This window comes from Palaemon carinicauda, chromosome 1, assembly GCF_036898095.1.
Source record: "Palaemon carinicauda isolate YSFRI2023 chromosome 1, ASM3689809v2, whole genome shotgun sequence".
Taxonomy (NCBI): Eukaryota; Metazoa; Arthropoda; class Malacostraca; order Decapoda; family Palaemonidae; genus Palaemon; species Palaemon carinicauda.
Window position 1 is genome coordinate 264,359,203 of NC_090725.1, and position 27,140 is coordinate 264,386,342.

At 42.7% G+C, this 27,140-nt stretch overlaps 2 protein-coding genes across 2 annotated transcripts in view; one reads left to right on the forward strand and one right to left on the reverse strand.

The window, feature by feature from the left end:
* Ddx1 (ATP-dependent RNA helicase Ddx1) overlaps positions 1 to 27,140 on the forward strand; it is a 221,241-nt gene that overhangs the window by 132,744 nt on the left and 61,357 nt on the right. The gene's annotated exons all lie outside the window — the stretch shown is intronic.
* The window catches only part of LOC137645945 (ATP-dependent RNA helicase Ddx1-like), a 39,753-nt gene continuing 13,795 nt past the window's right edge, over positions 1,183 to 27,140 (reverse strand). The window contains exons 5-9 of the mRNA XM_068379019.1: positions 14,887 to 15,036; positions 13,934 to 14,070; positions 12,189 to 12,290; positions 11,508 to 11,628; positions 1,183 to 1,615 (exon numbers count right to left, since the gene is read on the reverse strand). Coding sequence (XP_068235120.1) covers positions 1,488 to 1,615; positions 11,508 to 11,628; positions 12,189 to 12,290; positions 13,934 to 14,070; positions 14,887 to 15,036 — 638 coding nt within the window. The 3' untranslated portion in view covers positions 1,183 to 1,487. The remainder of the gene's footprint in view (positions 1,616 to 11,507; positions 11,629 to 12,188; positions 12,291 to 13,933; positions 14,071 to 14,886; positions 15,037 to 27,140) is intronic.

Consider the following 27,140-nt stretch of genomic DNA (forward strand, 5'->3'; position numbering starts at 1 on the left):
CTGCTGCTCTACGTAGCCTTCCTCCTCCACGATCTTTTCAAACTTTTTAACAAAATCATTAGCAGCCTTGGTGTCCGAACTTGAAGCCTCTCCATGCCGAACAACTGAATGAATCCCGGTCCGTTTCCTAAATTTCTCGAACCAACCTCGAGACACCTTGAATTCCTCCGTCGTAGGATCGGGTGAACTCTCCCCCGCGTCACCCTCAGAGCCCGCCGCCTTCAAGTCACAATAGATAGCGCTGGCCTTCTCACAAATGATCGTTTCAGTGATCGTATCGCCAACAATCTCCTTGTCCTTTATCCAGATCAACAAAAGGCGTTCCATCTCTTCCAGAGTAGGGCTACGACGTTTAGAAATAATGGTGATCCCCTTTGATGGTTTGACTGCTTTAATGGTTGCCTTCTGTTTTATGATCGTCGAGATCGTAGACATATTCCGGCCATATTGTATAGCCAGATCGCTAACACGCACACTTCGCTCATGTTTTTCTATTATTTCTTGTTTTAGTTCTAATGAAAGCATTGACTTCTTTCTTTTCTCACCACTACTACTTCCTGAACCGAAACTAAGCTTTTTAGGACCCATGATTATACGTAAAATAAAAAATGAAACGTGAGAAAAGGAAGATAAAAAACACTGTTAATAACGGAGCGAATAGAGAACAACCACACGATGCGCACGATATGAAATGACTGATCGAGGCGATGCTCGATTGGCGTCCATCCGATGTGCTTCCGTCTACCGCTGTAAACAAGAAATTACGATCGACGCTTCGAGAAAATTCTATGCGAAGGGAAAGAATAGTTCATACAAAGCTTAATACTGTAACTTACTTTTTCACAGATTTCAACATGGAGAGTTTTGTAAATACAGGGCCAAGCTTTAACCACCCCAAATTTAGAGATGAATTTTATAAACCCTACTAAATAACAGGTTTCATGTTAGAAGTATGGCTATGATTTCAGTTGGTAAGCAGATTATCTATATCTGAAAAAAATGTCAAAGAAAATTACATAAAATAAAAAACAGAATCTACAACTTTTTCCTTATTATCATGTCCCATTCACAGCTCAACTCTAGGAAAGGAGATGACCATAATCAAAATTTCCAATTATTAGCAACCATAATTCAATTTGTCAGAAAAATAACACTACTATTGGGTAAATTAAAAGAACAATCTAGTACATTTGCAGTATATTAATCTTAAAGTATTGAATAGACCTTTATACAGTTTACACAATGCACTCACAAATAAATACTAAGCATTAGCTACAGAAAAATGTAAGCTGCTCTATGTATCACATCACAAGAAATAAAACTTCTTTAAAAAGAAAATCTAGAAGGTGGCACAGTCTTATACAGTATGTTCGACTTATAAAATATCAAAACTAAGTTGTGCTGTTGTCAGGGAGTAACAGTAAACTGCATAATGTTAACATTATTCTCATACTAGTACAAAATACATTATCATAGTCAAATTCCTCCTAACGGGTCCAGGGATATTCTTTGCCATATTGTCGTTTTAGGTAAATCATCTGCGTCTTAGTCTCGAGTTCTGCTAATTCTCGTACAGCTGGAGCTAGTTGTTCAACATGGGTTTGGTAGTTGGAACCTGTAAAAAGGAGTTACAGTAATGTGTAAATATACAAAATCATACAACAATTATAAAATGAAATATTACTTGATTCAGTTTGGTCCAAAAGTCAGTACTGTACAATCAAAATTGCTCCTTACACCAGATATTAAATCAAAACAGCAACTTACACCAGATATTTGATGCAATAAATAATAACACTATGAAACTAAACATGAATATTGAAAAATGAAAGTGATGTCAGGAGAACCCATACGACTCATTACTATAGTAAATATGGTATTTTAAAATCAAGATCAGATACAGATTATCATACAAAATGAAAAGAAAAGCAGCTCTAAAATATCAAAATTAACAATTCTCCTATCTACAAAAGAACAACAATTCAATGAAGAAGAAAAAATGAGACTAGATATTAATAAAACTTTTTAAATTAAAAAAAAATATGCAGACATCTGCCTCGCTACTTCACATATAAATCACGAATTTCAGCACAAGAAGGCGATCATATACTGTAAAACGTAATAAAATAGCCTTGAAGAGCTAAACACTTATTTCAAGGGATGGGCTGTGTGGTCTCCAAGGACTTTCCTCTTAAAGCCTAGAATGGGGAATTCAATATGACCTGTTGATCAAAGAAACATTGTTTCCCTTAGTCTAGGGGCAATTTATTAATGTGCAAATCATGGACTCAGTGTGTATAGGGGGAGATCCAAAAGTTCAGGCTCACTTGAACTTACCACAGTAGCTAAAAGTCCTCTGTTATGAGTCACGACATGCACAGTGTCCTATATAGGAATCATCCTCTCAGCTATTGCCAGCATACCTACGTCATAACAAACCCTCCTCCAACATTATCAATCAAAGCTATACAAACAATGTTCCCCTCTCCTGCATGAGGCTAGGGAGGAGGGAGGGTTTTGGAGACCATACAGAACCTACTCAGAAATAAGTTTTCCCAATCAAAATTATATTTTAGGAGTTAAAAGTGGTGTTTGGTTTCCAAAAACTTAGTGCCAGTGTATTAATAAGTAGATTCGTATCCATTCCAGGACAACCGTCTGCAACCAAGTAGAACCTACCACTTATGACAAACAATCCCAAGAGTAAGAAGAAAAACTAACAAATTTGACTTTTTCACATGGATGACTGAAGAATACTGGCTGCCCGATATTCCATTATTCTGCTTCTCCTGAAGGACACAGTTGATTTGGTCCTTCAGTTTAGGCTACCTCCTGCATGGGTCACGGATATGCCAAGTACCCAGCATGAATGTTGTATTGCTTGGATTTGTTTCGGTATTATTTAATAAAAACCCTATGCCCAGACCAACCCATAAAACTCTGGATCTCCTGAAATTGTATAGCAAAGAACGCTAGTGAAGACGCAATTTTTCTCACCTCATGGTTGGCCTGGGCACCAGCCGCCCGTTGAGATACTACCGCTAGAGAGTTATGGGGTTCTTTGACTGGCCAGACAGTACTACATAGGACCCTTCTCTCTGGTTACGGTTCTTTCCCTTTGCCTACACAGACACCGAATAGTCTGGCCTATCCTTTACAGATTCTCCTCTGTCCTCATACACCTGACAACACTGTGATTACTAGACAATTCTTCTTCACCCAAGGGGTTAACTACTGCACTGTAATTGTTCAGTGGCTACTTTCCTCTTGGTAAGGGTAGAAGAGACTCTTTAGCTATGGTAAGCAGCTCTTCTAGGAGAAGTACACTCCAAAATCAAACCATTGTTCTCTCTTCTTGTGCAGTGCCATAGCCACTGTACCATGGTCTTACACTGCCTTGGGTTAGAGTTCTCTTGCTTAAGAGTACACTTGGGCACACTTTTCTATCTAGTTTCTCTTCCTCTTGTTCTGTTAAAGTTTTTATAGTTTAAATAGGAAATATCTATTTTAATATTGTTATTATTCCTAAAATATTTTTTTTCCTTATTTCCTTTCCTCACTGGGCTATTTTCCCTGTTGGGGTCCCTGGGCTTATAGCATCCTGCTTTTCCAATTAGGGTTGTAGCTTAGCATTTAATAATAATAATAATAATAATAGAGACAGGATCAGCTTTTTTAATCATGGAGGTCATCAACATATGGATAGCCCCTGTAGAAAGGGACTTCTTGTTCTGACTTTTGAAACAGACCAACTTCTGAAGATGTGAATCTCTACAAGTATAATTCTAAAGTCGACACAGGACAGACAGAGGTTGATATACCCTGATTTAGAGCCAAGAGGCTTTCTGTTTTGGCTAGAAAGAGGAGACCAGGAGTCAGGATCAGAAGATGACCTAGAATCAATGTACATAATGAGCTTTCAGTCCCTCTGAAAGGCTGCCAGTTCAATGACTTGCTCTTAAACCTAAAATTATTAGAAATATCACAAATTTTAAGTAATTTGTATTTTTCCTAACAGTACTTACCTCGAACTACTTTCTTAGGAGTATCTGGGATCTCCTTCCATCCGACCAGAGTTTCCGACCAGAGTTTTGTGTAGTTCACCCTATTCCTGTTCTACGAGGGGCAACCTCAGGCGGAGGGATACGCGCCCTGAGGCTAATCCCGGGTCAGAGAGCATGCTTGCTCAGGTCTCGACCTCCAGTAAGTTCTTGGCAGCTTAGGTTTCTAAGAAGTCCAGTAAGGCACTCGGGGAAGGAAGGGTGGGCCATTACCCGAAAGTAGTTCGAGCTAAGTACTGTTAGGAAAAATACAAATTAATTAAAATTTGTGATTTGTTCCAACACGGAGTACTTACCTCGAACTACTTTCTTAAGAGATACTTTAGGAGGTGGGAGTGGCCTTCCAGACCTAGAGACCGTGCTGAAGCATATCCAAGGAACCTAGATAGGAGGCTAGGTTCTGTTGACCCCAATAAACACGAGAAAAAGGTAAAACTACACAAAAACCTTATGTTAGTGTCTAAGTAACTCACCTCTGCAAGAAATCCTTGGAGACATGTCATTCCAATGACAGTGTATCTTGTAGCCGACTCAGGGGGCTATCGGAGTCAATTTTTGAGCGGAAACAGGGGGAAGGAAGAACAAGGGGGTTAGGAAACGAACCTGTGTCTCTTGGACTTACTACCCGCAGTTATCACTGAGGCTATACCTTTAAATCGCTTGGAGCGCGGAAATGACAGTACCTATCGAGAACCCATCCAGGGACCTCCTCGAATAATCCTTCAAGTAGTGAGCTGTGAAGGTTGATTGGTTAGCTCAGGTGCCTGCTCTCAGGATCTGGCCCACTGCCATATTCTTCTCGAATGCCAACGACGTACTTAGGCCCCTAATGTCGTGGGGTCTGGATTTGCCCGGCAGTGTAATTCCTGCGCTACTGTAGGCTCTGATAATCACCTGCCGCAACCAGAAGGAGATAGTGTTTTTCGAGACTGACTTCTTCACTGGGCCTGTGGAAACAAAAAGACTTTTGATATTAGGCCGAAGTCTGGCTGTCCTCTCCAAGTACTTCCTTATTGCCCTGACCGGGCACAGCCGCAAGTCCCTCGGGTTGTCCGACTGAGGGATTGCTGGCACTGAGAAACCCTCAAACCTGGGATCCCACATGGCTGGATTCTGGGTCTTTGCTACAAAGGATGGCACGAACCTGAAGGTAGCTTCTCGCCAACCCTTCGAGTGCGAGACCTCGTAAGACAGTCCATGAATCTCCCCAACTCGTTTTGCTGAGGAAACCGCCAGCAGAAAAACTGTTTTGAGGGTGAGGTCCTTGTCCACGATGTCTTTTAGGGGTTCGAAGGGCAGTTATGACAACATCTTCAGGACTCTGGCCACATCCCACTGTGGCACCTAAACGGCTTGAGGGGGGCAAGAGTGCTCCAAGCTCTTGATGAGCATCGAGATGTGTCTAGAGGCACCCAGGTCGATGCCCTTCAGGAGGAAGACTTGGCCCAGCGCAGCCCGGACCCCTTTGATGGCCGGGATGGACATGTTAACCACGTCCCTGAGATAGACCAGGAAGTCTGCTATCTCTGGGATAGAGGCCCTCAGTGGTTTGATGTTCTTAGAGACGCACCATTTAGTAAAAGTGGCCCACTTTGCTTGGTAGACCGCTGCCGATGATCTTCTCAGATAGCCTGACATCCTCGCTGCCGTTCCAGACGAATAGCCTTCCTTCCTCAGGAGACGCTCGATAACCTCCACGCGTGAAGACGGAGGGATCGAGTGTTCTTGTGGAACCTTTGAAAGTGGGGCTGCCGGAGAAGGTCTGGTCTGTCCGGAAGGGGCCACGGTGGAAGGCGCGCCAGGTCCTTTAGATCCACGAACCATTCTCTCTCTGGCCACCAGGGCGCTACCAAAGTCATCCACAGGTTGTCAGCCCGCCGTACTCTGTTGAGGACCTGTCTGAGCATCCCGAAGGGAAGAAAGGTGTACACGTCGAGGTTGTCCCAAGGGTGTTGGAAGGCGTCCTCGAACGCCGCTTCTGGGTCTGGCACAGGAGAACAAAACACGGGGAGCTGTGCGTTCAGTCTCGTTGCGAAGAGATCCATCACTGGCGATCCCCATTTCTGAATGATGGCTTTGGCCACTTCCGGGTGTAGAGACCATTCGGACCCTACTATTTGTCCCATCCTGAGACCGTCAGCCAGGACGTTCCTCTTTCCTGGAATGAACCTTGCTGAAATTCTGATCTGTTACCCTTCGGCCCATTCCAGAAATTCCAACATGAGGACGCACAACTCCTTTGATTTTAGTCCTCACTGCTTCTTTATGTAGGCCACCACCGTGGCGTTGTCGCACATCAGTGCTACTGTGTTCCCCCGGAGTAGATGGGCGAACTCCAGGCATGCCCTTCGCACTGCCCTCATTTTTAGAACGTTCATATGTTGGGTTTTCTCCTCGTCCGTCCAACTTCCTCTTGCTGATCTTCCGAGGAGATGGGCACCCCACCCCTCCTTGGATGCGTCTGTGAACAGGAGCATCTCCGGAGGGTCGGCTGCGAAGGGCATCCCCTTGAGGGTGTTCGATCTGACGCGCCACCACTCCAGGGTTCCTTTCGTCTCCGGGAAAACTGGAATCACTTTGTGGGGGGAGTCTCTCTGGTTCCAGAGCTCTTTCAGATTCCACTGGACACCCCTGAGTTTGAGTCTCCCCTGGGGGACCAGTTTCTCCAATGACACTAGGTGGCCTATCAGTCTCTGCCAGTCCTTCGCTCTCCTGGGCTGGCCCGACAGGAAGGGACGGAGGATCTGGTCTAAGTTGCCTAGTCTCTCCTCGGAAGGGAAGGCTCTCGCCAATCGGGAGTCAAGGACCATTCAGAGGTAGGTCATCCTGGTGGAGGGTATCAATTGGGACTTCTCCAGGTTGATGATGATACCCAGGACGATGCAGAACCGCAGTAGCTTTGCGCCTTGCTTCCTCAGTACTTCCCCTGAGGCTGAAAGTAAAACCAGTTGTCCAGGTACCGAATCAGGCGGATACCCTGTTCGTGTGCCCAGGCTGAGACCGTTGTGAAGACTCTCGTGAAGACCTGAGGTGCCGTTGACAACCCAAAGCAGAGGGTCTTTAACTGCAACATCTGGGAACCCCATTTCACCCTTAGGTATTTCCTGCTGGAGGGGTGAACTGGAATCTGGAAGTATGCGTCCTTGAGGTCTATGGACATCATGAAGTCCCCTTCCCTCAGGGACGCTAGGACCGACTTCGGGGTGTCCATCTTGAAGTCGGTCTTCTACACAAACTTGAGGGCTGAAAGGTCCATGACCAGTCTCCAACCCCCTGTGGCTCTCTCCACCAGGAACAGCCTGCTGTAGAACCCCGGGCCTGGATCCTTGACTGGCTCTACCGCCCCTTTCGCCATCATCGCTGAGACCTCCTCTTGCAGGGCTGCCCTTCTCAAGGGGTCTTTGGGAGCCAACCACTCTGCCTGTTGATCTGGCATTAGGGGTGGGGGGTCTGCTAGGAAGGGTAACCTGTACCCCTCTTTCAATTCTGCTACGGTCCACGGGTCCGCCCCGTGGTCCTTCCATGCTTGCCAAGAATGTCTGAGGCATCCCACCACCTGAGGCTTCGGCAGGAGTAGGGGGCCTCTCCCCCTATCTTCTTCTAGAGGCGCGGCCTGACCGCCCTCTTCTGGCCGCTGCGTAGGAAGGCCTAAACGAAGACTGAGCCGGGGCTGTTCCCCTACTAGAGGGCTGCGGTGGCTCCGACCAGGTTAGTAAGGACGTTTCTCCTGGGCTGGCTAGGCGAAGCCCGAGGAGGGCGGGGAACGTCGGAGGTGGTTCTTCTGTGGGTGGGTCTTCTCGCTGGAGGGGGTCTGGAATCTCTCGTATCCTTCAACTTCCTGACCCGTTCAAATGTTTCTTCTGCCGCCTTCAGGGGGAAAATTGAATCGTCCCACAGAGGCAGGCTCCTCAGGGACCTCGCTTCACTGTCGGGGAGGTGCCTGGTGAGCTTATTGAGGACTGTGTCTCTCCTCCGCAGAACCCAGTTGGCGGCCTGTGCGAGGGACTGGTATGACAAGAACTTCAGGTCCTTACCTCCAGAGCTAATCAACTCCTTCAGTAAGGCCTGGTTCTCTGGGATAGTAAGGTCGTAGGAGGACTGGATGCCTACTAGCGTGGAAGCCCACCAGTCCAGCCAGGAAGATACGTTTACAAGGTCCTTAGCTATCTCCTCCATCATGGTCGCTTCTGACGGAGAGAAACAGACTGGTGCTGTAGAGGCCCTTTCTTCCGCTGCTCCTTGGCCTAAAACGGCGACTGCCGGCTCCACCGTACAAACACCTGCACGATGTCCTTCCGGCAGGTAGAACTTGCTCTGCGACTTCAGGCCCTGAAGCAGCTTGGAGGAACTCTGGGTCTTGGGGGCTTCGGCATGGTTGGCCATGATTTTATTCACGTGGGCCCTACCTAGCCTAACGTCCCTGGCTAATGGGAGAGCTAGAGAGGGTCTCTGCTGGACGGGGGCATCCACTAGCCTGCTGAGACTCGATTGCCAGAACTCCTTGGAAGAGGGCTCGGGCTTGTCCAACCTATGATGTCTCCTGATGAGCCCTATCACCCTCCTGTTGGCTGACACCTCCGCTGCCGAACCCTCTGCATGGTCGTCCAGCTCCTTCGTAGGAGACCCAACTGCTTGAGACGGGGTCCCTCCGACGGAGGCCTCCGTACGGGGGGAAGGAGGCGACTTTGTCCGCTCCAACTGCTGTGGCTCTAGACGTTGGGCGGGCATCGCCATCGCGACGGGGGCCTCCGTCCTAGGTCTATCCTTCCTCGCGGAGGTCCAGGCATCCGCGGGTCTACTCGACGAGGGGAGTCGCTTCTCACGATCCTGCCGATTCGAAGATAACTTGGGGGTCGGGACGAGGTCTGCCAGACCGAGGGGGCGACTCTCTCCACTGGGCGGATGGAGCTGGAACCCTCGCGGGCTTATGCCTGTCCGCTGGGACCTGAAGCGACGACTCCCTCTGTTGATCGTATCTGCTGTAGCATGTGTATCTCTCCGGCGAACGAGTCCTAGGGTGCCAACTTGAGGAGCCCAGCACTGCCGACAACTCGATGAGCTTGCTGCGTGGGATGACCAACCAGTCTTCCCTCGGGGAGCCACTTCTCCTATATTTTGTTCTGGGGGATCGGGACCCTCTACCCATGTGGCGGGACCTGGAGCGGGAGCGAGAACGGGAGTGTCTCCTGCGGGACCTCTCGCGACGTCTATGAAGTTTCCTCCGGGCCTCATCCTCCGAGGAGCAAGAAAGGACTTCGGCCGAAGATCCCGATGATCTGTAGGACCTCGTCGGCGGTCCCGACTCGCGTCCCGCCGTTGGGGGGTCCACTCGGCGCTCAATGGAAGGTGGGGGCTGCAAGAAGACGTCCGGAAGTGTAGCTGAAGGCGCTGGAGGGGAGCGCGGGCGTTCTTCGTTGGGGGACCAGGTTCCAAAGTCTTCTTCCATCCTCAACGGGGACCTGAAGGGCGTCTTTGGGTACCCACGCGAGGGAGTCCGACGGCGGCGAGTCCTCTCTCTCAGCGGCACCTGAAAAGCACGCCCAAGAGGCGGGAGAAGAGGTAGGAACAGTTTTACCCCACATGGGGTCATCTGAGGAGATAGGCCCTGCTTGCACCAGGGCTTCGTCCCCCACACACACTCCCGACCCTCCCTCAGGCCCCTCACTTGCCTGGGATGAAGCCACAACCCCACTATCCTACAACTCTGACTCCTGGGGAAGGGCCACAGGCCTCTTCCCCTACTCTGGGTAGGGGAAGGTGGTAGGGAGGCTCGGTCTGACGACACGCCCGGCGAAGTAAGAGAAGAGACGTTCGGCTTCTTCGGTGACCTCTTCGGCGCCTTCTTCTTTTTGTTGCTGTAACGCACCCACTGCACCTCATTCCAGGACACGCACTCCGGACACGTGGCCGTAGGGGAACACTCACTGCCCCTACACGACGAACACAAGGAGTGCGGGTCTACTTCGTTTCGACAGGAAAGCACCACACGATTTACCGGCCATAGGCCCAGCACAATGGCGGAGATGCTCCATCAAAACCAATAACGCACTGTGAGACACAAGAACGCAGAGGGAAAGAATAAGCTAAAGCACAAAGGTACCACGAGGGGACCGCCTGAGACACAAAGGGAAGTCGGGGACACAATGGGTCGCACTGGGTTAAGGAGAGCGTCGAGATGATATTGCGACGCGACCAGAGAACTTACTGGAGGTCAAGACCTGAGCAAGCATGCTCTCTGACCCGGGGTTAGCCTCAGGGCGAGTATCCCTCCGCCTGAGGTTGCCCCTCGTAGAAAACGGGAATAGGGTGAACTACACAAAAATCTGGTCGGATGGGAGGAGATCCCAGATACTCCTAAGAAAGTAGTTCGAGGTAAGTACTCCGTGTTGGAACAAATAACTTTTTGTAACAGTTCTTAATGAGAGATGGTGGAATCATCCAATCCAGCTAAAAACTCCAGAACCCTATCCAGAGACAAGGAAACTATAGTAGTAGGTGGGGATGATCTCTACAAAGCAAAAGACTGGGGGATCTTATGAAATATGTCCAAGTTGAGATCCATGTCAAAGGTGCACTTGATAGGTTAAACCTGATTTATATGGCAGCATAGTTGATGGCTGGAGTTGCCTCTCCTCAAAGAGATTGACCAGAATAGAAGCCAAGATATCCAGGGTTATCTGATCAGGTGACTGACTCTGGAGGAATGACATCCACATCTTACACACAGATTGGTATTGTCTTGCGGATGAAGACCTATTGCAGCTCATCAAATAAGTAAAGTTGTGGGCTGATAAATCTTTCTCGAAAATACAGGATAAAAAATCCAAGCATGAACGTCCTGGGTTAGAAAAGAGGTTACATCTGTGCTTATCAAAGCAGGTGTATTTTTGGTCTCATGGTGAGGCAGTGGATACCATGGGCAGTTAGGCCAAAGTGGTGCCATTACCACCATTCTCCCTGAAAAATCCTGAAGGATATTCAAAACCTTTGAAATCAAACTTACGGGAGGGCAGAGATAGATTGATGACCATCTGTTCCAATCTAAATTCAGAGCATCTCTTGTCAATTCTTGAGTTCACATACATAGCTATAGTGGGAGTTTAGGATTCTATTTCGTAGCACACTGGTCTATCTGGAGATCCAAAGCCTCCTGTAAAGAACTCTGGTCCAGGGTCCATTTTGTATACAGGACTTTCTGCCTGGATAGGATGCACGCCACTACGTTGAGTGAACCCGATAGATTGAAAGGTCTAAGGAAATCATTTCTCTCCTGAAACAGCTTCATAACGGGCAGGGTCACTGCATTGAAGATTTTCGATTAGGTTTGCAGACTTTTTTTTATGTAACATATTAGTAAAACTGTTGGTAATTTGCAGAACTTTTTCAAGTGCTATAATAGTTAAATTTCTTAATAATAAGGTTTATTAAACCACCATAAAAACCCACCTGCGTTCCCTCTCTTCTCTCCATAAACAACTTTACCATCAAATTCATCAACAGGAACTTTCATTTCTCTGTCCACTTGTTGAATGGTAACTCCAAGATGTTCTTCAATATCAGCGAGATACTGCAATTTAAAAATGAAATATAAAGTACAATGAAAACAGTATGCCTCATTTTCCCAATATCAATTAAAAGCTTAAACATTAAATTTGAAAATATTGTATTTGGTGATGATATACACTACCCTTTACTAATAAAAGACTGTCTACTTGCTACTAAAGAACAATGTATTTCTTTAAATTCTTTTCTGGAATGACAAGGGAATCTGTTAATCATATTCCTTAACAAAGATTTCAGGAATTTAGAAATGTTAATGTTCTTTTAAACCTTTTTGATGAGGAATGTATCTTCCCTATCAAATATCTTCAAAACATCTTAACAAAGATGCCGAATCAAATTTCTAAAGGATAATTGAATTGCTTACATCCTAACCCAATTCTAAATTCATCATCTGACAAATATCTTCTAGTGATTTTAATTCAACTGTACTTAAACTAATTTATCTCTCATTTCTGCTAGCATAAAGTCAGTATAAATAGTTAATACAAAATAGAATAATTGCAAAAAAAATAATTTAATATATTCCCATATTCATTATAATAAACAATCCATGGTCTTACTAACCTGTGGCTCATTGTACCACATGCAGCATCCTCGTTCTGTTGTAAGGCGTGTATTGTAACAGCCACGCCCACGAGTAGCACACCATTGTCCGTGATACCATACCTGGAAAAGATCATCTATATTATGTAGCTAAAGTTGGAAGTAGGTGGTTCTTTTCTGAGCATCATTATTGAATGTTTAAATAATAAATTTCTGAGTAGTTGTTGGTAGGCACCATACTGAGTGCTGTATAGGAATGTAATATCTTGTGTCCCTCAGGGTAGTGTTCATGGTCCATTACCTTTCATACATGTACACATATGTGGTTTGGTCTAGAAAACAGCCTTGTTGCATATGATGATGATGATGCTACTCTCTTTTTATCAATTCCATCTCTTGAATGTAGATCTGGGGTTGCTGAAGCACTTAACAGAGATCTAGCTAAAATTAGTGCATGGTACAAATTATGGGGCATGAAGTTGAATCTAACAAAGCTAAAACTATGATTGTATGAACAGTAGGTCAATGACAGTGGGTCCTCAACATCCAGATCTCTGTATTGATAATGTTTCTATAACTATATACAAGTCCTAAAAATTTTAAGTGTGATTCTTGATTGCAAATTCACTTTTGAGAAACACATTTGGTCAATTGCACAAAAAACAAATTTATTGAGAAAGTTTTTTTAAGATTTTTGGAGATCAATCCATTCTGAAAATATGTTTTAATTCTTTCATTCTGCCTTGTTTTGAGTATTGTTCTCCTGTCTGATCTTTAGCTACTGACTCTCATCTCAATTTGTTGGACAAAAACTTACAGTCTATTAAATTTCTTATTCCTGATCTTCATATTAATTTCTGGCAACATTGTTCAGTTAGTTCTTTATGCAGGTTGCATAAGATTATTCATAATTCTGTATATCCTTTGCCTTCATAGCATCCCAAAATGTATCATCCTGTATGTAGTACTAGACATGCAGTTAATTCTAACAGTCTTGCTTTCTCCATCTTAAGGCTCAAATTACACAGTATTCTATTAGCTTTACTCCAGCTATGACCAGATTTTGGAATGATTTTCCTATTTTGGCAACTGAATTGGTGGAGCTTCAGAAGTTTAAACTTACCGGAAATGTTTATGTTGAATAGGTTGACATGGGCCTTTCTTCATAGTTTATATGACAAAGCTATTTTGAAGATGTTACTGATTTTGAAAGTCCCTTATATTCTTTATTCATTCATTCACATACATATCTTATAGATTTCCTTTCCTCACTGGGCAACTTTCGATGTTGGAGCCCAGGGACTTCTAGCCTCTTGCTTTTCCAACTAGGGTTGTAGCTTAGAAAGCAAAAATGATAACAACAACAACAACAACAATAATAATAATAATAATAATAATAATAACAATAATAATGATAATAATAGAACACCAGACAATAATTTGCAATTTTTTTAAAGGCATTCAGATAATTAAGGACTAAAATGATTAAATAATTATGTTTAATTTTCGATAGTGTACTCATGGTGATATGTATCTAATGAAAGGATGAATTAACTTAAATTGATTAAATATTTTAAAATTTGACAGTGGATAATACAATCGTAAAATAATTTAGTATTATCTTGTTTATATTAAATACATCACATCCATTTGTTCATTTTGATGAAATGTCTGTGGTAAACATCGATAAACCAAGCCTCTGAAGAAGCCCCATGAAAATAAATTGGGGATTTAAAAAATACAGTACTGATAGAAGCAGCTCTCACCTTCTCTGGCACAGTTGCAACAAGGGAGATAGCCAAACCCATCCTCTCTGCCCTACCAACTCGACCAATGCGATGGACATAGTTGCTCTTCTCATCAGGTAAGGTTACATTTATGATAAAAGGCAGACCGCCAACATCTGTAAGTAAACCAGTCATCATTACTAATATTGTCAATTGTTATGCATTTAATTTAGATTATCATTAATATTTCAAATATCTTCTTATCTTTAAATAATATAACAAAACCTTCTTAAGTAGGATCTTGAAGCATTACAATCTATCCTATCAAATAGATCAAAATTTCTAAATAACTTAATCATTGGATATAGGGTATACTATGAGGCATCTGATGATCTATTTGTGAGATTTGTTCAGCCAAATTTTCAATTCATTGTTGAACGAAATTAAGGCAGGTTCATGAAACACGTTTCAAATGAAAATACTGTAGGATATCATAGGATCTTTACCAAATATCCATATTCACATTCCATTCCATAACTGCACATTTCAAGTTAAAGGGGATTGAATATTTTCTGAACCACTAATATTAAATAAAATATAAATCTAGAAAAAAAAGTTGGTTATGAGAGTATTCTGAGGGTAAGTTTGGCCAAGTTTAATTACTAGGTTTACTCACATGAAACAATGGCAATCAATCCTCTTTTGGGTCATAAATGTGATTTGCAGTGATCAAGATAATTTCAACTCATATAAAATGCATAATTTTTAAACTTAAATATCAATTCACAAGAAGTAAACATCATGGAGATAAAAAATTGCACGTGAAATAATCATAAAATAGAACAAACCTATTCAAAAACCCTGGAATGAATTTTTTCTTATTTCTGTCTATGTTGTCATCTATAAAAATTCTATAGGCAATATGACAATTTTAGTTACTGATTAATAAGAAAATACTTCCAACTGTTAAGGGCATAAACATAACACATTACCAATTCCTCGAGCTGCTACATCAGTGCAGATGAGAAAACGAACTTCACCATCTTTAAACGTCTGCAAGTTGGCCTTACGCTCATTGGGTTTCCGGTCTCCATGAAGGCAAACGCAGGAGTATTTGTTGCCTCTATTTTTAGGTCCTCCACCTGAAAAAAAAAATGAAAATATGATATGCTAAGTGTAAAGAAAGACTTTGGGACTAATTGATTCACTGGTTTGTCTAACGCACGTCAAAATTTCCTAGGTCTTCCACACTAAAAATTATTCATTAATAAAAGCAATAGCCAGAACACACAAGCACACACAAATGTTGCTTAACCATTCCACATATTGAAAAAGCTAGCCAAAGTAATTGTATTAATTCAGTATAATCTTCTGATCATAAATGTCTATTAAAAATTTTACAACTACTGTAACTATTTGTTCCTTTGAGCGTCAAATCCTCACGAAATAGGCTGGGACTAAAGTTCCAGGCACTTGTTTTTGATAATTTGTTTAACTAATATTAAAACTCAAACTATCAAAGATGGGACTTTACAATATTTCAAGTTATATGGCTCAATACATTTCTTTTCTATCGATATATAATTTCATAAAGATTTTAATTTCTCATATTTGTAAATGATAAAAGGAAAAAACTGGTCATCACTAGATCTTACATATGTTCAATAGCACTAAAAGGATTGAAAAAAATTGGATGTAAAATATATCAAAATGCGCTCAAAATTGATTGGTTGATTGATTAAAAGTTCTCTGACGTTATGACTGCAAAGGTCATTGACATACATCATTGCCTGAAAAATAATACAGTGAGAAAATTATAACCATAAGTATGTATCCTTTAAAAATATAAAGCAGAAAAATCAGATACTGTAATCTGAAATCAAGCTAATACTATAATAACCAATAGTGCCAAATGGTATTATTTTGTACCAAGGTTTAAAAATTGTACAGTACACATATACATACCTCTTTAAAAATATACAAAATCATGTTTTGAAGCTAAAATAATTGTCTTCATAGAAAAATACCCCCCCCATAAGTACAAATTATCACCACAAATTCAGGTAAACAAACAATGGTAATGGGAATTTCCCCAAACTAATATAACACAAGTTAGTCTATTAAAAATTTGCAACTAAAGTATTACAAAGTCACAAGAAACTTAATAGCACACTTCAATAACACTGATGCTTTATTTCAATATGACAAATTTGAAAGTAATTTGTATTTTTCCTAACTATAAAAACCTGAAGTTCTTAACTAGGAAGAACATCAAGCTATGTTGTGTTACTCCTAGTAAATAACGAGGATTTGCATTGGTGTCAGAACAAAATAAATCTTTACAATATTAGAGTTCCAGAAAATACTTTGTTTCATTCATTCTATTTTGTTTTGAGTAGTGTTTGCTTGTCTGGTCTTCAGATAGAAACTTATGGTCTATTAAATTTCCTATTCTTGATCTGGATATCAATCTCAGGCAGTCATTCAGTTAGTTCTTTATGCATGTTGTATAATATTTTTCATAATTCGGATCATCCTTTGCATTCATATCTTCTCAGACTGTACCATCTCTTCATAGCATCTAGGTATGCAGTTAATTCTAACAGTTATGCCCTCTCTATCATATGGCAGAATACTACAGAGAATTCTAGAAGTTTTATTCCATCTGTGACCTGACTGTAAAATGACCTTCCTTATCAGGCAATCAAATCAACGGAACTTCATTAGTTCAAACTTTTTGTAAAAGCTTTTCTGTTGCGCAGGTTGACATAAGTCTTATTTTATAGTTTATATATGACTGATCTCTTTGACTTTGTTACTGATCCTAAATATTCTATATTTTTTTTGTGATTAATGTGCTGTATGGTCTCCAGGATGTCTTGTGAAAGACTAGAACAGGGATCCAATACAACTTAAATGCCAAAGAAATATTCTCTCTCCTGCTCTAGGGGCAGTGTATCATTGTGTAAAGCACAGCCTCTGTGTTTATAAGAGACTATCTTGAATTTGACACTGCACCTCCAATGCTGAAAACTGTCTGCTATGGGTTATGTCATTACTGTACTACATCATCATAGCATAGCCGAAAGAACCAATGCTACAGCTGGGGGCCATTTTACCTATGCATCGACCTGCGCCCAGCCACCATCTATCCGTCAGTCGTCAAAATATAGACACCTTTGTGAAATTAAGAATCTTGGAATATGATTAAAAGTAATAGGGGCAACGTTTTGGTTACTGTATCACTATTTTTGTTTTCAATATCAACAGAAATTGGATTTAAATTTTGTTCAAATGTACCGACGATTGAGTAAGTGTACAGTATGCTTTGATTTTCAAATCATATGGTGTTGTTAGCTGTTATGTCTCAGCTTCTCGAGGGAGGGAGGGAGGGAGGTAGGTAGGTAGGTATATGAGGGGGAAGGGTTGTTTGGTACTGCCGATAGTCCATTGTATCGCGAAAAGTTTCTCTTGGCAGAAAATCAAGCAAAATCATACCAAATTCTATAGGCTATAGGCCTACCCTATATGCCAAACATATGGCTAACATCTAAATGAGCAGCTGAGATTATCAAACTTTTGTTTTTAAACCTTAGAATGACATGATTAAGGAAATAAATGACTCGTGAAAATGAAATAAAATACTTGAGAAATGCAAAATGAAACTCACAAAAATAAAGATGACTTCAACCATGGGCCATATCAAAACTGAATACAGTACAAGAAAACACTTGTGAGTAATCTGGGAACTACTGCTACTGCCTTAATTATATCTAAGTCAAATAAAATCATAAAACAATGTGTAAAAGACTTTATTTGTAAATGAATAAGTCAATAAATATGAATATTGCATACATCTGACCATAAAACGACCTATTGATTAAACAATGTAAAAAAAAAAAATTGAAGACTAATTTTTAACTTATCTCATTCCTGTGATATAAAAAGACTGCAAATTCATGAAATCATATGTGTAAGCATATAATTTAGGTTTAAGTTATATTTTACTTAATGAACACTTAGAAATTCAAAATATGTTATTTTAATTATAAAATAAATTTTTGAATATACTTACCCGGTGAATATATAGCTGCAACTCTGTTGCTCGACAGACAAACTCTACGGAAAAACTCGCCAGCGATCGCTATACAGGTTGCGGGTGTGCCCAACAGCGCCATCTGTCGACCAGATACCCAGCTCTTATGTAAACAAAGACTCAATTTTCTCCTCGTCCCACTGCGTCTCTATTGGGGAGGAAGGGAGGGTCATTTAATTTATATATTCACCGGGTAAGTATATTCAAAAATTTATTTTATAATTAAAATAACATTTTTAAATATTTAACTTAGCCGGTGAATATATAGCTGATTCACACCCAGGATGGTGGGTAGAGACCAGTAATATATGTTTACATTTTATGAGCTAAGAGTTTTTTATTTCATTTAGAAGTTATCAAAATAACAAAAACAAAATAAATAGGTACCTGGTAAGGAAGTCGACTTGAACAATTACTCTGCCTTTTAAGTACGTCTTCCTTACGGAGCCTCGCGATTCTCTTAGGATGCTGATCGACCCCTAGGAGCTGAAGTATCAAGGGTTGCAACCCATACAACAGGACCTCATCAAAACCTCTAATCTAGGCGCTCTCAAGAAATGACTTTGACCACCCGCCAAATCAACCAGGATGCGAAAGGCTTCTTAGCCTTCCGGACAACCCATAAAAACAACATTAAAAACATTTCAAGAGAAAGATTAAAAGGTTATGGAATTAGGGAATTGTAGTGGTTGAGCCCTCACCCACTACTGCACTCGCTGCTACGAATGGTCCCAGTGTGTAGCAGTCCTCGTAAAGAGACTGGACATCCTTTAGATAAAAAGACGCGAACACTGACTTGCTTCTCCAATAGGTTGCGTCCATTATACTTCGCAGAGATCTATTTTGCTTAAAGGCCACGGAAGTTGCAACAGCTCTAACTTCGTGCGTCTTCACCTTAAGCAAAGCTTGGTCTTCCTCACTCAGATGTGAATGAGCTTCTCGTATTAACAGTCTGATAAAGTAGGATAAAGCATTCTTTGACATAGGCAAAGATGGTTTCTTAACTGAACACCATAAAGCTTCAGATTGACCTCGTGAAGGTTTAGTGCGCTTTAAATAGAACTTAAGAGCTCTCACAGGGCATAAGACTCTTTCTAGTTCATTGCCTACAATCTCCGATAAGCTGGGAATATCGAACGATTTAGGCCAAGGTCGAGAAGGCAGCTCATTTTTGGCTAGAAAACCAAGTTGTAGCGAACATGTGGCTTTTTCTGATGAAAATCCGATGTTCTTGCTGAAGGCATGAATCTCACTGACTCTTTTAGCTGATGCTAAGCATACTAGGAAAAGTGTCTTTAGAGTGAGATCTTTCAAGGAGGCTGATTGTAGCGGCTCAAACCTGTCTGACATGAGGAATCTTAGTATCACGTCTAAATTCCAACCAGGTGTAACCAAACGACGCTCCTTAGTGGTCTCAAAAGACTTAAGGAGATCTTGAAGATCTTTATTGTTGGAAAGATCTAAGCCTCTATGCCGGAAGACCGATGCCAACATGCTTCTGTAGCCCTTGATAGTGGGAGCTGAAAGGGATCGTCCTTTTCTCAGGTATAAGAGAAAGTCAGCTATTTGAGCTACAGAGGTACTGGTCGAGGATACAGAAACTGACTTGCACCAGTCTCGGAAGACTTCCCACTTCGATTGGTAGAGTCTAATGGTGGATGCTCTCCTTGCTCTGGCAATCGCACTGGCTGCCTCCTTCGAAAAGCCTCTAGCTCTCGAGAGTCTTTCGATAGTCTGAAGGCAGTCAGACGAAGAGCGAGGAGGCTTTGGTGTACCTTCTTTACGTGTGGCTGACGTAGAAGGTCCACCCTTAGGGGAAGACTTCTGGGAACGTCTACTAACCATCGAAGTACCTCGGTGAACCATTCTCTCGCGGGCCAGAGGGGAGCAACTAGCGTCAACCTTGTCCCTTCGTGAGAGGCGAACTTCTGCAGTACCTTGTTGACAATCTTGAACGGTGGGAATGCGTAGAGATCTAGATGTGACCAATCTAGGAGAAAGGCATCTATATGTATTGCTGCTGGGTCCGGGACTGGGGAGCAATAGATTGGAAGCCTCTTGGTCAGCGAGGTTGCAAAGAGATCTATGGTTGGCTGGCCCCAAGTGGCCCAAAGTCTCTTGCACAAATCCTTGTGGAGGGTCCATTCTGTTGGAATTACTTGCCCTTTCCGACTGAGACAATCTGCTATGACATTCAAGTTGCCTTGGATGAACCTCGTTACTAGTGAGATGTCTTGACCTTTTGACCAGATGAGGAGGTCCCTTGCGATCTCGTACAACGTCAGTGAGTGGGTCCCTCCTTGCTTGGAGATGTACGCCAAGGCAGTGGTGTTGTCTGAGTTCACTTCCACCACTTTGCCTCGAAGGAGAGACTTGAAGCTTTTCAAGGCCAGATGTACTGCCAACAGCTCCTTGCAGTTGATATGCATGTTCCTCTGACTCGAGTTCCACAGTCCTGAGCATTCCCGACCGTCTAATGTCGCGCCCCAGCCCACGTCCGATGCATCCGAGAAGAGAACGTGGTTGGGAGTCTGAACAGCCAGGGGAAGACCCTCTCTCAAGTTGATATTGTCCTTCCACCAAGTCAGACAAGACTTCATTTTTTCGGAAATCGGGATCGAGACCGCTCCTAGCGTCTTGTCCTTTTTCCAATGAAAAGCTAGATGGTATTGAAGCGGACGGAGGTGTAGTCTTCCTAATGACACAAATTGTTCCAGGGATGATAGCGTCCCTACCAGACTCATCCAGAGCCTGACTGAGCAGCGTTCCTTCTTCAGCATGTTCTGGATGAATAACAGGGCTTGACTTATTCTGGGGGCCGACGGAAAAGCCCGAAAAGCTTGACTGTGAATCTCCATCCCTAGATACACAATATTTTGGGATGGGACCAGTTGCGACTTTTCCAAATTGACTAGGAGTCCCAATTCCTTGGTCAGATCTAGAGTCCACTTGAGATCCTTCAGACAGCGACGACTGGAAGAGGCTCTGAGAAGCCAGTCGTCCAAATAAAGGGAGGCTCGGATGTCCGATAAATGGAGGAATTTGGCTACATTCCTCATCAGCCTCGTAAACACGAGAGGAGCTGTGCTTAGGCCAAAGCACAGGGCCCGAAACTGGTAGACCACCTTTTCGAAAACGAATCTCAGAAAAGGTTGGGAGTCTGAGTGGATGGGGACGTGAAAGTAGGCGTCCTTTAGGTCTAGGGAGACCATCCAGTCTTCCCTTCTGACCGCTGCTAAGACTGACTTTGTGGTCTCCATGGAGAACTTCGTCTTTGTGACAAAGACATTCAGAGCACTGACGTCTAGCACCGGTCTCCACCCTCCTGTCTTCTTTGAAACCAAGAAGAGGCGGTTGTAGAATCCCGGTGATTGAAGGTCCGAGACCTTGACCACCGCTCCCTTCTTTAGCAAAAGAGACACTTCCAGTTTCAGGGCTTGTCTCTTTTCTTCCTCTCTGTACCTGGGAGAGAGATCGATGGGAGACGTCGCTAGAGGGGGTTTTCGTACAAATGGGATCTTGTACCCCTCTCTGAGCCACTTCACAGATTATGCATCTGCGCCTCTCTTCTCCCAGGCTTGCCAGAAGTTCTTGAGTCTGGCTCCCACTGCTGTCTGAAGATGCGGGCAGTCAGACTCTGCCCTTAGAGGACTTGGATCCTTTCCTCTTCCCTCGCTTCCCTTCGGCACGAGCACCTCCTCTGCTGGAGGCTCTGCCACGAAAGGGCGGAATAAAGCGAGACGCTGGAGTGTCCATCCTCGGTCTAGCTGATAATGTAGGCAAAGGGGTAGCTTTGCGAGCTGAAGACGCAACAAGATCGTGAGTGTCTTTCTGCACTAACGAAGCGGCTATTTCCTTAATCAGGACCTCTGGAAACAGGCACTTGGAAAGAGGAGCAAAGAGAAGCTCAGATCTCTGGCACGGTGTAACTCCAGCAGAAAGGAATGAGCAGAGAGATTCTCGCTTTTTCAGGACTCCGGACACAAATGAGGCAGCAAGCTCATTGGACCCATCACGGACGGCCTTGTCCATGCAGGACATAATGAGCAAAGAAGTCTCTTTATCTGTCGAAGAGATCTTCCTGCTTAGGGCTCCTAGGCACCAGTCTAAGAAGTTAAAGACTTCAAAAGCCCTAAAGATTCCTTTCATAAGATGGTCCAGGTCCGATGATGACCAACAAATCTTTGAGCGTCTCATGGCAAGGCGGCGGGGAGAGTCTACAAGGCTTGAGAAGTCGCCCTGGGCAGAGGCAGGAACTCCCAAGCCGAGAACTTCTCCCGTGGCATACCAGACGCTCGATCTAGAAGAGAGTCTAGCAGGGGGAAAAGCGAATGCTGTCTTCCCTAAACTCTTCTTGGACTCTAACCAGTCTCCTATCACTCGCAAAGCTCTCTTGGACGAGCGTGCGAGGACGAGTCTAGTAAAGGCAGGTGCGGTAGAAGGCATGCCTAAGACAAACTCTGAAGGCGGAGAACGAGGAGCCACAGCAACAAACTGGTCAGGAAACAGCTCTTTGAAAATAGCCAAAACTTTTCTAAAGTCCAAAGAGGGTTGAGTAGACTTAGGCTCGTCCAGTTCTGATTGTTGTTCATCTTGATGTGCAGCAACATCGTCATCAGAAAGTTCCTCATCCGAGAACTGATGAGGAAACGGCAACGGAGTGGGTAACGGCTGGTTCGCTGAGTCCGGTCGTACTGGTGCATGTGTGACTGAGCCGGACGCAACGTCATGGACCTGCTGCACAGTCTGTGAGCTGTCAACAACCATGGTAGCGCGAGGACGCACAGCGTCTACCCGAGACTGTCTAGACTGACTGGGTTGCGCAGTGGAAACCACACTGGGTTGCGGAGGTTGACGCACCGCGTCAAAACAAGTCAACTCTGAAGGTTGTTGAACGTCCAGAACGTCAACACCCACTTCCGTGTGTCGCTTAACGTCAACATGCGGCTGGCAGCCCACACTGGAACGCATCGGTGGAGGGACTCTCTCAACTGGTGTACGTGAGAAGGTTACCTCAGCGTCCACAGGACGCACAACCGATCGCTTAGAAGGTTGTAGGCTAGTTGCTGCACTCGCTGCTGGTACGGCAGCAACCTTCTCCGCATGACAGTCCTGCATTAGAGACGTAAGCTTGGACTGCATGTCTTGCAGTAAAGCCCATTTAGGGTCTACGGGAGCAGGTGCGGCGACAGACGGTGTTAGGGTCTGAAGCGGTACCGCTTTGCCTCTCTTAGGCGGTGAGCAGTCATCGGATGACGGCAACGAGTCCGAACTGACCCAGTGACTACAACCGGGACGTTGGACTTGTGCTGAAGGGACCGATTTACGTTTTAAAGGTCGTGAGACCTTGGTCCAATGTTTCTTGCGAGAAACACCTTCAGACGACGAGGTATAAATGGGCTCTCTCGTCTTAGGTAGGTAGGGGCGATCTTGGGTAGATACGCCCGATACCATGGAGGGAACGTCTGTTCGCTGATTAAAGCCTCTCGAATCCATTCGTCGTACGACATTGCTTCTCCCCTGGACTTGGGAGCTTGCAAGAGGTCCCGGACTAGGAGGACGACAGGCACGAACAGACGAACCCTCAAGCGCAACACTGTTCACAACACTATCACTTGGCACTTTAGCACTTCCCACTGCACTTTGGCACTTAAGCTCCTTAACATCCGCCGTGAGCTGATTGCGGTCACTTGCAAGGGACTCAACTCTCTCACCCAGAGCCTGGATGGCAAGCATCATGTCAGCCATCGATGGTTCCTGAGTGCTAGTAGGGGGGTTAGGAACAACCACTACAGGGGAAGGAATAGGTTGTGGAAGAAAAACCCTGCACAGCGAAAGCTCAAAACCAGAATATAGTACTTCACCAATAAGATGTGAAAAATTCCAGTTTAGCAACAGCGAGTAAAGTACGTCTTGTCGACACCTCGACAGAGAGAAAATTGAGTCTTTGTTTACATAAGAGCTGGGTATCTGGTCGACAGATGGCGCTGTTGGGCACACCCGCAACCTGTATAGCGATCGCTGGCGAGTTTTTCCGTAGAGTTTGTCTGTCGAGCAACAGAGTTGCAGCTATATATTCACCGGCTAAGTTAAATATTTAAAAAAACTAAATAAAACTGATTCTATGTCACATATTACCTACATACGATGCCCAAAAGGGAAGCCATTTTGTTTGTTTACATTTTATCACAATAAACGAATGAACAAACAAATGAATAAACAAATGAACGAATGCATTTATACATTAAAGTGATAACTAACGATACTTATACAGTAGTTTTTAGTAAACTGTATGTGATTAGGTGTTTTGAGTTTTGTTCATTAGTTAAACAAAAGAGAGAGAGAGAGAGAGAGAGAGAGAGAGAGAGAGAGAGAGAGAGAGAGAGAGAGAGAGAGAGAGAGAGAGAGAGAGAGAGAGAGAGAGAGAAAAAAAAATTGGAGTCAAGTGGCACTCGAAAGTCCATGTTTGTGAAAAGTGCTTATGTTGCGTTTTAGCTAGGCTAACATCGCGGCCAAACGATGAAAACGATATTGTATGACTAAAAAAAAAAATTGGAGTCAAGTGGCACTCGAAAGCCCATGTTTGTGTAAAGTGGTTAGGTTGCGTTTCAGCTAGGCTAACATCACGGCCAAATGATGAAAACATATCGCATGACTCACTCAACAGAAATGCGTGCACTACTTAAAAGATTCACCGGCCGGCAAGAAGCAGGTAAAGACGCCAAGCAATGTATGACATCACCATTACGTCAGAGGAGGGGACCAATAAAACACAAGAACAATCACATGACGTGACATAATTATAATGCCCTTGTTCTGGGCTACTTAAGCCGATGGTGTGATTAAAGAGAGGGCTCTTTCCTAAAAGTAACCACAATGATAAGTTGTCCTTCCTCCCCTATCCAGGGGCGAGGCCCCACACCAAGTGCCGAGTTTGCAGGCACTTACTTAACGTCAAGTTAACCACAAGAAATTTTCTAAGAGTCCAAAGGAGGATGACAAAGGGACCAAGTTCCCTTCCTGCCAACAATTTGCCTTTCAACCAGGAGGTGACAAATTATCTACGATGTAGGAGAAATTACCCCGATGAGTGGACACCTGTTGAAGAAACAATTACCTAACTGCCCACATCAGGGGACTCATGGATTTCGCATCCCGAAAACTGAAGTGAGTAGCAGAAGTCTACGGTTGCAGCCTCCAATCTTCAAGATTTTAAATGTTTCAGTTGGAGAATTTTATTGATTTAAAAATGTAGATAATTGTAAAATCGTTGTTAACGAAGTTCACCAGTAAAGTTAAGGAACTAAACGGCATTTTACCTACACCCATTCTCTTGTTGGTCTAAATATAAATAATTATTTGCACTGAAATAAATACCTGATTAACTTACATTAATTAAAAATAATATTAAAGTGATACTTAATAAGGAAATAATTTTGCCCCATAATCTATCTATCTAGCTATCTATATATATATATATATATATATATACAAAAACACAGTATGGTCTTGAAATAAGTTCAGATTGTGCGTTCCCATTTTATGCAGTTGCTATTTCTGACAAACAAACCTGTATTTGTGAAGCCATTCAAAGTCTGCGAGTAATGCTCCACAAAACGTATAAAATCTATTGTCTTTTTAAGTACTGGTAGGCTAGCTTGGGCCTAGGTATGGAAACTAATAACAAATGTAGCCAAACCATATTTACCTTAAATTTCAGTCAAAATTTCATAATACATAGGCTATTTGAGGATAAATTCCTTATCAACAATTAAATAAATTTTCATCTGTGCAAGTCCAGCTAAGAAAATGTAAGCATCGAGTTGTGGTTATGTGCTCTGCAACCTTTATCTTTCCCTTTCGCTAAGATTTCGATAATTTAAATGGTAGTGTTAATGACGGTAGTATATAACATTTAGATTAGCATATCATTCATTTTTCATTAAAAATCCATCATGATTCAAATTATTCTCCCTTTCTCCAATCTCGCACCATCTCCTCTGTCACATCGAATGTGTAAATGCATTCGTTTGTTCGTTATGATTGACAAAGAAATCTAAACAAATGAATGGTTTCTGTTTTAGGTGGTGTAGTTAAGAAAAACATGATATAAAATCACATTCATTTATTTTAAAGTTTTAAGGAAAATTAAGTAAAACAACAATTAGCAATAACAAATTCATTACATAATCAATACTTGGTGAATCTGTTGTTGCAAAAGTTAATCTATACACAGATGTGTAAATGAGTTAATTTGTTTGTTATGACTGGCTATGAAACGTAAACAAAACAATGGCTTCAGCTTTAGGTGGCGTGTTTAGGAATAGCATGATATAATATCACCTTTATCTAGTTAATTTTGGATTTCAAATGATAAAGCAAAAATAGGATTACACTAATGGTTTTGTAATTCACCAGTTTTCTCAGATGACAGATATAACCTAAATTCATTAAAATTTGCCCTAATTTTAGGTCATCTTATAACTGGAATCATACAGTATTTACAGCAGTGTAATTTTACTTTTTCAAGTAAGTTACCTTAAAACCTTCTTTACGTTTTATCTATTGTTAAGAAAAATTTCTTATTAGAAGAATATACAGTATAGTACATAAAAAGTATTGAAAACATTTAGTAAAAAAATGTTTGACTGGGTAAGTTGCAGTTTGCCTTGGGCCTAATAGAATTATTCCCGCTTTGTGTTTTGAAATATGCGATTTTCCAGATATGCAAGGCCGTGGATCAACCAAATTTGTGCATAATTGGGGAGCTTACTGTGTGTGTATGTATATACACTATATAAATAAATAAATAAATATATATATATATATATATATATATATATATATATGTATAATTAATATATTACTACTTAGTTTCTAGAGAATAGGAGAATGTGTACTTCCAAGTACCTATTCATCAGTTCTCACAGAAGTACCTCCACTTCTTCATAAACAGAGCAGGTATACCAGTTCAAACCTTCTGTTGTATACTATGAACTACTCTTCGGGTGTTCACCCGAGTGATCAAGTTGATGGCAGTATGGGTTTCACCTGTATGGTATATATCTTTTAAATGTTTAGTAAAAAAGTTTGGCTGGAAAAGTTGTAGTTTGCCTTGGCCCTAATGGAATTATTCCCGCTATGTGTTTC